The sequence below is a fragment of the Microcebus murinus genome, chromosome 4 (genome assembly GCF_040939455.1).
Source record: "Microcebus murinus isolate Inina chromosome 4, M.murinus_Inina_mat1.0, whole genome shotgun sequence".
Taxonomy (NCBI): domain Eukaryota; kingdom Metazoa; phylum Chordata; class Mammalia; order Primates; family Cheirogaleidae; genus Microcebus; species Microcebus murinus.
The window spans coordinates 91,271,749-91,284,658 of record NC_134107.1 but is presented as its reverse complement, the minus strand read 5'-3'; the positions used below and the strand labels follow the sequence as shown (position 1 = coordinate 91,284,658).

Below are 12,910 nucleotides of genomic sequence, written 5' to 3'. Positions count from 1 at the left end.
ACTGGCCTTCAGAGACTTTCTTTCCTCCAACCAGAACCAAGGCAAGACAGGTAAGTTTCTCTGCACTCTGATTTTTCAGGTATAAATTACTTTTTCTAATTTACCCTTTCTCTGAGATAAAACTCTTTGTAGTTTTAGGGAGTCATCACTCTAACTCCCTGATTTGAGCCCAAAGCTTTCCATCACCTTTTTAAGGCCAGAACTCTAGGCCACCTAGGATTGGTAGATGCTCCCGGGGCAAATTCCCTCAGCATCTGCTTACCTCCCTCAATGCATGCTCATTTTGTTCTGGCTTCAGGAGGATTTTCTTTTGCAAACTCAATATGTTTTTAAAGGTGTTCTTGTTTAGCTGGGCATGGTGGCACATGCCTGTAGTCCCAGCTACTCGGGAGGCTGAGACAGAAGGATCGCTTGAGCCCAGGAGTTAGTGGTTGCTGTGAGCTATGCTGATGCCATGGCACTCTAGCCCGGTCAACACAGTGAGGGTCTGTCTCAAAAAAAAAAAAAAAAAAAAAAAAAGTGTTCCTGTTTAACATTCTTACAGGCTTCATATCAAAATATTTTCTGAAATTCAGTCTTCCATATTGCCAGAAATAGAAATCTACAAATTCTATCTATTACTGGATCTCACAAATTCAAAACTTTAGTAGTTATCTATCCCTCCACTACCATATCTCATTTTCCTTCAAAAATTTTCTCTATGATACCACTTCTCATCCATCTAATTATGACAAAAAAAAAAAAAAACTGAGCATAGACTCCTTCCTCACTAAATATTTCACACCTGGTATAACTCATTAATTCTAAGTTCTAAACATCTCTAGAGTTTGCACTCTCCTTCATTCTGGCTACTACTGCCTTCAGAACTCATCGTTTCTTTTCTGAGCCACTGAAATAATCTCCGTTTCCATGCTTACCTCCCTCAAATCCATAGTTTACCCAGCTGCCGGCATAACCTACTTAAAATAAAAATCTGACCATGTCATTTGCATAATTAACAGTCTTCAGTGATTCCTTACTGCCAGCAAGACAAAGTCTCAATTACTTACCGTAGCATAAAAGGTTCTCTACAAACAGTCCCTTTCTGCTACAGTCATACCAAATTACAATCTTCTCAAACTCCGGACCTCAAGCAATCCTCTTACCTTGGCCTACCAAGTGCTAGGATTACAAGGATGAGCCACCACGCCCAGCTGAATTACATGTAATCTTCTGCTTGGTCTACCATCTTCCAGGAAATCTTACACCTCACCCCAGCTTTCTTGGCCATTGTCAGCTCCTTATCTTTCAAGAATCTTCTCTTCCAGGAAACTTGCAAATTCTTACTGTACCTTTTGTTATATTACTGCATAATAATGTGCTTCACTATTATTACACTTATCACACTGTATTGCAATGATTTATCTGTTGCCACAATTAGACTATGAATTCCTTTAAAGGGCAGATAAAATTTTCTCTTTATCCACAGTACCTGGCACAGTGCCAATGACATGAGGTACTTAGTGTCTTTCAAATGAAGAATGGAATGTTTTTCACTGCTACAATACCTTCTGAAATTAATTCCTACTTCCACTACCACTGTCAAAGTTTAGGCCCTTTCCTCTACTTCTATCCCCTTGCATGTCCTTTTGCCTCTAGCTTGTCAACCTGCCTAATGTCACCTAAATTCTTTCTAAAGCAGTCTGATCTGCTTACCCTCAGAGATCTCCTACTCCTGTTAGCCCTTCCCTCATTTTCTCTGCTGCTCCAGCAGTTCACAGCAACTGACTGATTTCCCAGAGACAGCTCAGCTCCATACTAATTACCAAACCAAGTGTGACCAAGGGCAAGCCAGTACCTCGCCATCCTCTACTTGAACCTCTCCATTCACCATCTAATGAAACACTAGCACTAGACATCCTTCCAGATCCAAACTAGGATCTCATAGTACTGGTGGCTACAGGATTCCCCTATTATCCAGAGTCTCTGCTCTCCCCATTTTGACTTTAAACTCCATGAAACAGCAGTGGTATACTGGGGGCTGGAGGAAGGGAGGAATGACACTAAGGAGTGGGGTAGGGATATGGGGGAGTCCATCATCTATAGAGAATTTAAAAATAATAGAAGTGACTAAAAGCCAACCTGCTTTTTATCATCATCAAGCACCAGAAATTCTAAACAATGTCAGTAATAAAGTATTCTTTCCTGCCAGGGAGGACTGGTTTCACCACCACCACCCACAGGTGAGCCACTGCCATTTGAAACCTTTTACCTACCCCAAAAGAGAATTAATCATCTCTACCTAAACCCTTAATGCACATCTGAATCTCCTACAAGTCCACAGGCACATTAAGGACAGCTTGTCTTTAACCCCTACTACGCAGACATTCATGACAGACTAGCTTCTAGCTAGCTACCCTTTGTTAGCCTCCTCTGCCCAGTAAGGTCCTGGGTGAGTGAAATGTGCTAAATACCAATTACTCTATATTGCTAGAGAAAACCCTTATGTCTTACACTCAACTCTTAGATGAGACGAAATGTACACAGAATATAATTTGAATTCCAAAGGCTGGTATTCACAGAACATGATAATCTGGGCATAGTTTTAATTCCTATTAATAAATCTTAATAGTCTACTCATACCAAACTACTTATACTTAATATATTTGTGCCTATTACATGTAAGTCCTTTTTATATTACAGTACTTTGTGTCTGATTTACCTAATTGCTAAGACCTAGAAGGAAATTTAAATACTCAGTTCTGTTTTAGTGCCATAGATGCAACAGACACATAGTTCTAATTAATAAAACCAGGGACATCTAATACATAAAGAGTAGAATATATTTTTATTACACAACATTTTTTTAAATTTCTTTTCATAGAATACATTTTCACATTAGATCTCCACAGTGGTAAAATAACAATTTATTACTTATAGTTTTATATTTGTGGACAGATTATTTTAGAACAAGTAAAACGCATTAGAGGATTAAGTGTCAGTTTAGAATTTGTAATATTTTGATGCATCTACAAGGGGGACCTAGTCTTTAAATGGAATTTTCTATATTTAGAAGCTCTCTAAGCTTTTCTTCCTAGGATTTAGAAATTCATAATGTAAGATATCACTATTACCTAATTTTAAAGTTTCCCTAGGGTATGTGACCATCAGGAGCTGGTATCAACAAGACAGGGAAGTTTTCAAAAATTAAACACTATCTATTTTTCTGCAAAGTCTTTATTCATGAATTAACAGTCTTTCCCTTTGTCCATGATCCCCAGAACAAATATAGAAGTTTGTTCATGTACTGATAGTAATAAAGCTGAATTCTCTTTAAGAGATTGATAATTAAAAGGCAAAAGCTCATATATAATGTTTAGTTATACTGTGAGTCTCGTGAGAAGTTGAAAGACAACTCCATTAACTCACCAGAATATAGAACACAGTCTCACAACTTCTTGGACACAATCAATACCTCTCAAATCTTTTCCTCAAAGATTAAATTTTGAAAATTACCATGTTATTATTCGTCCACCAATGGACTTAGCTGCTATTTCCTCCTTATTATGAGTTGAATGGCATGACAAAGCAGAGGCAAAGAGGCACACAATCAATTCTTAAGGTATTAAGTAAAAAAGGTCAGAGCTTCCACAGCATGGCAACAGCTTTGCAGATGCCCACGTCATGATAGTTGAAATAACAAAGCCCAGCAAAGGTTAAAGCCGAAAGTGCCAAAAGGCCTGCGTTGGCAGCTTTCTGCGATGCATCCCCATGAATATAGTCAGTAACAACTTGTCCAAGGCCCCTAAAGAAAAAAATAATAGCACAAATGAAAAATCACAAATGAAGTTACAAACTATACAGATGACTTGGCTGCAAAAAAAAAAAAAAATCAGTTAAGTTCAAAATGCAGCGTCCCTATTTGCCATTCTAATAATTGTTCGATTCTTGGGGGATTCTGTGTAGCCATTTTTATAGGTGGAATTAGTTCATACTTTGAGATGCTAAACCAAAGCCAACTCATAATAAGAATCATAAATCAAAATGTAGGAATCAAGAGCTTCCTAATAATGTAATAAAGTCATCTTTCTACTCTTCTGATTCAATTTTCCCGAGTCATTTATATCAGAGACAGTAACTAATCGCTACTCTATTTATAAAATCTTTTTGTTAACTAAAGCAAAAGATCTACATAGTTTATTAATTCAAAAAGAATTTACTAAGCAAATTATGTACCAGAACCTGTCATAAATGTTGGGAGTATAGTAAATAAGACAGCATGCCTGCCCTTAAACAAACATTCTCGTGAATGAGAAAGGAAAAGTAAATATTTATGTATTATGAAGAAATATTTTAGAAAGAATGACCTGAATAAGAACATTCCAAACATTACTATTCCATCAGCATCTCTGATGAATAGTAAGGAGGCTGGTGTGGCTGGAGCACATGAGTAAAGCAGAGGTCAGAGGGAGGCATGGGCAGATTGCACTGGGACTTGAAGGTCATGATGAAGAGTCTGAATTTTATTTGAAATGCAATAGGAAACCACTGATAATGTTTTAAGCAGAGAAGGCCCTAAGCAAGGAGTGACCTAATTTAACTATTTTTTATAATAGTTTTATTGAGATATAATTCACATACTATAAAATTCACTACAGGTGCACACCAGCACGCCCAGCTAATTTTTCCTGAGATGGAGTCTTGCTCTTGCTGAGGCTGGTCTTGAACTCCTTAGTTTGAGCAATCCGCCCACCTCAGCCTTGCAGAGTGTTAGGATTATAGTAGTTAGCCACTGAGCCCAGTCTAAAGTTCACTTTTAAGTGCACAATCCAATGGGTTTTAGTAATCATGGAGTTGTGTAACCATCACCGTTTAATTCCAGAATATTTTTATCACCCCAAAAAGACACCCTTTACCCATTAGCCTATTCTAATGGGTAGAAAATCACTAATTTTCTTCCTGTCTCCATGGATTTGCCTATTCTGGACATTTCACATAAACCAGACAATATGTGATCTTTAATTGAGGAAGAGGTTTTAAGGGGGAATCCAGAGAGATTTTGGGGAAAAAAAAAAGATTTGGGCAATGTTAAATTTGGGATGACTATCAAACACCCAAGTGGATATGTCAATTAGACAACTGGATATACAAGTCCTACAGCTCAGTAAAAGAGGTCAGATCTGAGCTCACCTAGGGAAAGTGTATAGATAGAGAAATTAAGAAGGCCAAGACGGAACCCTGTAAACTGTCATTCAAAGGTCAGACAAGAGGAGAAGGATCTGGCAGAGGAGACATCCATGGCATCTGGAAAGCCAAAGAAAAGTGACTTAAGGAGAGGATGATCAATTGAGTTGAAGGCTGCTGAGAGTTCAAGTAAGCAGAGGACAGAGAACAACTAAATTTGGAAAGATGAAGGTATTTGGTGACCTTAGTAATAACAATTTATGTTAAACAGTTGGGATAAAAGCCTGAGAATTAACACAGGTTAAAAGAGACTGGGTGGTCAGGAACTGAAGCTCAACTCCTTCAAGATGGATCACACATTAGAGAAATATTACGTATTATAGTTATGATCTAATATTTAACATGCAACTAGAATCTTTTACTTTGAAAAGTCTATCTGGTAAAAAGGCTAATTCTTATAACCAGCCCTAGAAAACTAGGTAATTAAAACCCCTTTTCATACTAGCTAGAAAATGATTCTGACAAGTCACTTAACCTCTCCAAGGTTTAGTTTCCACATCTGTAAAATCAAAGGACTGGTTAAGATACTCTTCAAAGTTCTTCCAGTTGTAGCAATCCAAAAACACTTTCCCCAGCCCTGTAATGACAATGTATTCTCCTTGCAAAACAACATAAAAGGAACAACTCAAGGAACCTAATCTGCCATTTACACTCCTTAGGTTCGTTAACTCAGAAAGTCTTATAAATATACCAGACAAAATAAATAGAAGCTGGATATTCATTCATTCGGCAAATATTTACTGAGTGCTATGTGTCAGGTACTATTCTAGGCATAATAGATGTAACAGCAAACAAAGACAGAAAACAAAACAAAACAAAAAAACCCATATATCTTTTTTTTAAGGAGGCAAGTCTGAACTATATCTAGGGATACACATTTCAATGATAAAACTATGACAAAATACAAGGAAATGATTCTTATAAAAGTCTCTATAATGGTTCCTAGTAGGGGTAGTGGTCATATTACCTTCATAATAATTCGTTAAGCCATAGATTTGATTCTATATTTGTGCTTTCATTCTTAGGGGAGGGGGGGAATGACAAATAATATGCAAAATAATATACATTAGAAAGTGGTAAGTATTACTAAGAAAAACAAAACAGGGGAGGGGGAGAGAGAGAGAGAGAGAGAGAGAGAGAGAGAGAGAGAGAGAGAGAGAGAGAGAGATAAAGAACGTTGAGACAGATATCGTAATTTTGAGTAAGTGGTTAGGGAAGGCTTTGTTGAGAGGGTAACATGATCTGAAGAAGATGAAGGAATAAACCAAATATGTAAATAGAAAAAGTTTCAAGCATAAGAAACAGTTCAAGTAAAGCTCTGAGGCCTGGGGTGTCCCTGGCATGTTCAAGGAATCTCAAGAAAGCCAGTATGAATGAGAGAGAGAGCAGTTAAAGATGAGGGAAGAAATGGGGTTAGGTCATATAGAGTACACAGACCATGCTGAGAATTCTGATCTTTAGTTTAACATGAGGAGACAAAGAAAGGTTTTGAGAAGGGGAATGTACTGTTCTGACTCAACATTTTAGCGGATCACTGGGTCTACTGTGTTGGGATAATTTGCCAACTAATACATATATAGAAAAAATTAGCCGGGCATGGTGGCACATGCCTGTAGTCCCAGCTACTTGGGAGGCTGAGGCAGTAGGATTGCTTGAGCCCAGGAGTTTGAGGTTGCTGTGAGCTAGGCTGACCATGGCACTCACTCTAGCCTGGGCAACAAAGTGAGACTCTGTCTCAAAAAAACAAAATAAAACAAAACAAAATGCTATTAGATATGGAAATGAAGATATCAAATAGGCAGATGGCTGTATCAACCTAGGCATATAAATATTTTACATATATTTTAAAGTTTTCTACACATCTTAAACATCTCAATCAACTTCTCCCTCATATGCAATACAGAGACAAACTCACAGCATACAAACTAAGCAAACATAATACAGAAGGAGTTGCTATACTTGCCAGTGACTATGGAGAGTAATGGCTGCAGCCAGGGAGTAGTCCATCGCAGAACAAGGATTCAAATAAGCAGCTGGAAGCAGGCCCAGGAGCAAAACACTGACAACCCTCTCACTAGTCCAGTGGAGAGATGCAGCCTTGGATGCAGCTACAAAAAGGAATTCATAAAGGAATTCATAAACCCTTATGAATTCAAAAATTCATAAGGGTTGAGGGGGGAAAACATATCTCTCATGTTCAACATTTGCCAAAAAGTAATTCAAACTGACAAATAGTATATAGAAGATTTAACTCTGAGCATAAAGAGAATAAAGTATAAAAACAGGTCAATGAACCAGCCTGGACAACACAGCAAGACCCTGTCTCAAAAAAAGAAAAAAAGAGGTAATTGAGAGAGATGCTACCTCCCAAAAAAGAAAAAAAAGAGGTAATTGAGAGAGATGCTACCTCCCTTCTTTGAAGTCTTTTAGCAGAAGGAAATCTCAATGCATATATATTGAGTAGAAGACATATCCACTTTGCTTATAGGCAAGATGGACAAAATATTTTTGCAGGATTAAGCCAGTCTTGGACTTCAATGAGGTGGATAGATACCTTATGAGTATGTTACTGATGCCTGCTGAATTCCTTTAAAATATTACATATTAACTTACATCTTCTAATCTTTGGGTATAATGGAATATTGTCCCCCCAAACAAAGTTGAACCAGATAATTCAAAGAGAAGAAAAGTTCTAATGTCAACTTTGAGGATCATAGCCCTTCTTCTGCCCCATTATTTATAAATAACCCAATACAGTATGGATGTGAAAACTTCTATTAAGCAAGTAAAAAACAATCTGAGCTTTAAACATTTCTTCAAGAGGCTCTATCTTCTTTTGATTACAGACCCCTTTTGAAAATCTGATAAAAGGATGTAGCTTATTCCCAGAAAAATGTACATGAGTACATACATAAAAATCTATATATACAACTTCCTATGAACCACAAGTTAAAAGTGCTCTGCTAAATGTAATTAAAGTAAGCCACAGAATCTAGAAACAAACTTTTCAAAGGTAAAAAAGTTATAAAAAAACTATACTTGCCTAATCTCTCAAAACTCAAATGCAACTCTTTCTAAGTGGCTGACTCAAGAATGAAAAGAAATCTTTATCTCTATAACATATGATCTCTCCAGACTTTAAAAATGGAAATATAGTTAACTCATTATTCAACAACAGATTTTCTAAGACTAATTTTAAGAATATCTAAACAGCATTTATCTAGGAAATGCCATATGGTTTAAAATCAACCTAAAAAAATAAGTCAATTATAGCTATAAACATACATGATATAGTCCACAAGACATGACTTTTTAAATTATCCATTATTCTCAATTACCCATATCTGGCTACTCTCCATTAGCTAAATAAATAAGAGCAACAGAATTATATTGAGCAGACTCTTCTTACAGAGATATTTTCTTTTTAAGAAACATAAACATTTTTAAAAAAACTTGGGCCACAAGGTCCTCTACAAATATAAATGGCATCATTCAACCATGCTGGCACTGTCTGCCCAAAAGGCGTTAACTAGGTCTTCATCTGACAGAGTTGGACACAAGAGTCCCCCCAACAAAAAGCAAGTCCTGTTAAAGGCATGACAATTAGGCCAGGTGAGGATGGCCAGAGCCCAGGAAGCAGCAGTGATGGAGAGAACATACAATGGCGGATCGGTGACAGGTGTATGTGCTGCGCTCCACACCATCCTGGGGCAGGTTGGTCCTGGAGAAATGCTGAGACAAGAGCAGGTCTTACCACTGGAGTTTGGAGAAACAGAGCTGAGGAAAGAAACATTAGGGGGATCATAAGAACCTCTTCTTTAACAGGATTAACAGACTTTCTAAATGTCCATAGGCAAGCCACTTAACCCTAAATAGGAGTAACATTTTATTTGCAAAATGAAAATACCATATATTTCACCGTGTTACTGTGAAGTCAGACTAAGTAGCCATCAAAAGACTGGAGAATCAATAAATCACTTATGTAAAAGAACCTCACTTTTAATTTTAAAAAAAATGGTAGCATTTTTCCTCCTTCCACTTATTCACCCAACAAATATTTACTATATGCAGTATTTTTTTTTTTTTTCTTTTTTTGAGACAGTCTCACTCTGTTGCCTGGGCTAGAGTGCCATGGCGTCAGCCTAGCTCACAGCAACCTCAAACTCCTGGGCTCAAGCGATCCTTCTGCCTTAGCCTCCTGAGTAGCTGGGACTACAGACATGCGCCACCATGCCCGGCTAATTTTTTCTACATATATATGTTAGTTGGCCAATTAATTTCTTTCTATTTTTAGTAGAGACGGGGTCTCACTCTTACTCAGGCTGGTTTCAAACTCCTAACCTTGAGAGCGATCCTCCAGCCTCGGCCTCCCAGAGTGCTAGAATTACAGGCGTGAGCCACCCCGCCCGGCCTACATTCAGTATTGTGCTCTGCACTGGAACAAGAGAGATAAAAGACATACTCTTTGCCCTCAAGGACTTCAATCTAGTTTGGAAAAGTTCATCTATTAACTTCTTCCATCTCCACTTGTACTTTTGAATCCATCTCTTTCTGTCCTCTTTTAGATCCTGCCTCTTAGTTACAAAATAGACAGACCTAAGTGCACCCAGCTACACATCTTACTAGCTGTGGGATGATGAGCAATTAAGTTAAGTAGGCTCTCTAAGCCTCAATTTCCTCATTTGTAAAATGGAAATACTTCCCACTACTCTGTTGAAAATTGCATAAAATAATGTATGCAAGAGGCTTGGCACAATTCCCAGAATGTTATAAGTAATCAAAAAAAGGTAATTTCTTTTTATTATTATCATTACTTTTGACTAGTCAAGTGTAGGGAGAAGGGGGTAAACAGTATAACGAGGAGTTTGGTATGTAACTGACTGTGAGCAATCAGTGGAGATAATCCACAATGTCACTATCTTCAGATGTAGAGGAGGGGTTCGGGGTGGAAGGAGGTAACTTATTATTATTTTTTTCTCCTGTGCCTTTAATTTCTCCTTCCTTCTCTTTGGCCATTTTTCCTCAACTGATATAATATATTCAAAGCTTCTCTTAATCTCATGTCCTCTAACTAATGCCCATGCACTCTTTCCCCTGTTGTCTTCCTTCCTTCCTTTCCAACCTTGCTTCTTTAAAGCACTGTCCAAATCATTTCTACTTTCTTACTTCCCAATCATTCATCAACTCTAAGACTTGTTTGTATCCTTACTTAGGTCACCAGTGATCTCTATGTGGCCACATCCAACAGGTACTGTTCAGTTTTAATCTTAGTAGGTCTTTCAGCATTACCTAGCTTTAGTAGCCTCTCTTCCCTTCTTTTTTCTGACAGAACTCTCTTCTAGTTCTCCTTCTGATTATCTGACCATCTCGTATCAGTATTCTCCTGCATTCATTCTTTTTATTTTATTTTTTTAAGAGACGGGGTCTCGCTATGTTGCCCAGGCTGGAGTGCAGTGGCTATTCACAGGCGCAATCCCACTACTGATCAGCACGGGAGTTTTGACCTGCTCCGTTTCCGACCTGGGCCGGTTCACCCCTCCTTAGGCAACCAGATGGTCCCTCGCTCCCGGGAGTCACCATATTGATGCCCAACTTAGTGCGGACACCCGATCCGCATAGCGCACTACAGCCCAGAACTCCTGGGCTCAAGCGATCCTCCCATCTCAGCCTCCCGAGTAGCTGGGACTACAGGCGCGTGCCACCGCGTCAGGCTGCATTCATTCTTTTTTTTTTTTTTTTTGAGACAGAGTCTCACTTTGTTGCCCAGGCTAGAGTGAGTGCCATGGCGTCAGCCTGGCTCACAGCAACCTCAATCTCCGGGGCTCAGTGATCCTACTGCCTCAGCCTCCCGAGTAGCTGGGACTACAGGCATGCGCCACCATGCCCAGCTAAGTTTTTGTATATATATTTTTAGTTGGTCAATTAATTTATTTCTATTTTTGGTAGAGACGGGGTCTCGCTCAGGCTGGTTTCGAACTCCTGACCTTGAGCAATCCGCCCGCCTCGGCCTCCCAAAGTGCTAGGATTACAGGCGTGAGCCACCGCGCCTGGCCCTGCATTCATTCTTAAATGTTGATTTTCCAAGGAGGGAGGAGAGCCCATTCCTCTCCTCACCCCAGGCCATTTCTTCCACTCTCATGGTTTCACCTATTGCCTATATGCTGATGACACACAAATCTCCAGTCTTAATATCTCTTCAGAGCTTCAGAAGTTAAACTGCCTGCAAGGCCTCTCCACACTATGCCAAAAACTGAAATCATCCTTCAACTGACCTTCTTGTCCAAACTTGTTTCCCATTTGTATGTTCCCCAGTTTATTTAATGATAGACCAGGCATTTTTAATTGAACTCCATAATCTGAAAGTCATGAAGGACTTTCCCCCTAAATTCAGTTTTCAAATCCTATTGATATGTCTCTTTAACATTTCCTGAGAAAATTTTTCTTTGTAGTACTACTTTTCAAGTTCAAGACGCCACCTTGCCTGAACTACTTACAACAGTGTCCTATCTTGTCTCCCTGACTTCTGTCTTAGCTTGCCCCATCTCCCATCATAGCCATCTACCACATTGTTACCAAAGTGGTCAGTGTAAACTGCAAATCTATGTCAAACCTTTCAATCAATGGTTACCCTTTACAGATAAAATACACACTCCTTACAAGGCAAGTTCTTCTGTGATTTGGTACCAGTTCACCTTTCCAGACTCATCTCACTTTCATCTTCATGCTCGAATCATATCCAATTTGTTTTGTTTTCTCACATATAATGCAGTTTCTATGTCTTCATTATTGCTTTTAGTCATTCAGAAGTTCTAACCGTAAGGCCCTTCTTTCCTTGGCCTTTTTTATCCTCAAGACTTAAATCAGACACACCTCCTTCAGGAACCTAGACAGGGTAATCCTTTCAAAACACAGTTAAAAATACTTTCTCTGTACTTGCATAGCAATTTATGTACAGCACAACAGTTTATGCTTTATGTTAAATTATGCTTGCATGTGTTTTTACTTATAAGAACAAAAGCTCTTCGAGGGCAGGAACTTCCCTGTGAATGTTTATTCACATTTGTATTACAGCCTTACCACCGTGCCCGCCGTAACACAAATGCCCAGTTAAATGATTTTCGAACTGATCCCCCTTCACCTTCACACTCAACCACCAATTCCAGGGGAAATGGGCAAGACCAGGCACCGGAGCTCAGACTCTTAACCCTTTGTCCCGATTCAGGGTGGGAGCATTCTAAGGATAGTGAACGGCGAGAAGAGAACTATGTGGAATAGTCTCAACAAAACTGCAACTTCCAGAGGGAGATCTCTTTCAGATTACCCCATCACCACGTCAGTACACAGCAGGGAGACACGAGCTCTGGTAAACATTTGAGCCCGTTAGTGGTGGTCATTGCTGTGATTTCGGCAGATACCTGAAAGGGATTCCCTTCTTAAAAGGTCTCATCACCTGGCAGACAAGTCTTCACCCCCACCCCCTTCCCGGCTGGATGCTGCGCTAAGCACCTCAGGCTGCCAAGATCCCTCACCTCTGCCTCCTTGGACACCGCGGAGGACACTCAGCCTCCAAAGAACCGCCATGTTGCTTCAGACGGTTCAAGGTCATGCATCAACCCGGAAGCACTTACGCGATAACTCCGACAACCGATGAAGAAATAAAACCAGGGGGAGGAAAACACTAAGTGAA

The 12,910-nt window shown here is 39.2% G+C and overlaps 1 protein-coding gene across 2 annotated transcripts; it reads right to left on the bottom strand.

Moving 5' to 3' along the window:
- Nucleotides 1–2,810: 2,810 nt before the first annotated feature.
- SDHD (succinate dehydrogenase complex subunit D) lies at nt 2,811–12,896 on the bottom strand. Of its 2 annotated transcripts, XM_012749593.3 has the most exons (4): nt 12,753–12,895; nt 8,884–9,000; nt 7,187–7,331; nt 2,811–3,784 (listed from the first exon to the last, which is right to left on the bottom strand). In XM_012749593.3, exons 1-4 carry the CDS (start codon nt 12,802–12,804, stop codon nt 3,619–3,621), a joined length of 480 nt encoding a protein of 159 aa, XP_012605047.1. In that variant the 5' UTR covers nt 12,805–12,895; the 3' UTR covers nt 2,811–3,618. The 2 variants fall into 2 exon arrangements, with proteins under 2 accessions (XP_012605047.1, XP_012605048.1); XM_012749594.3 differs by lacking the exon at nt 7,187–7,331 and having other exon boundaries at nt 12,753–12,896.
- Between the last annotated feature and the right edge of the window lie 14 nt (nt 12,897–12,910).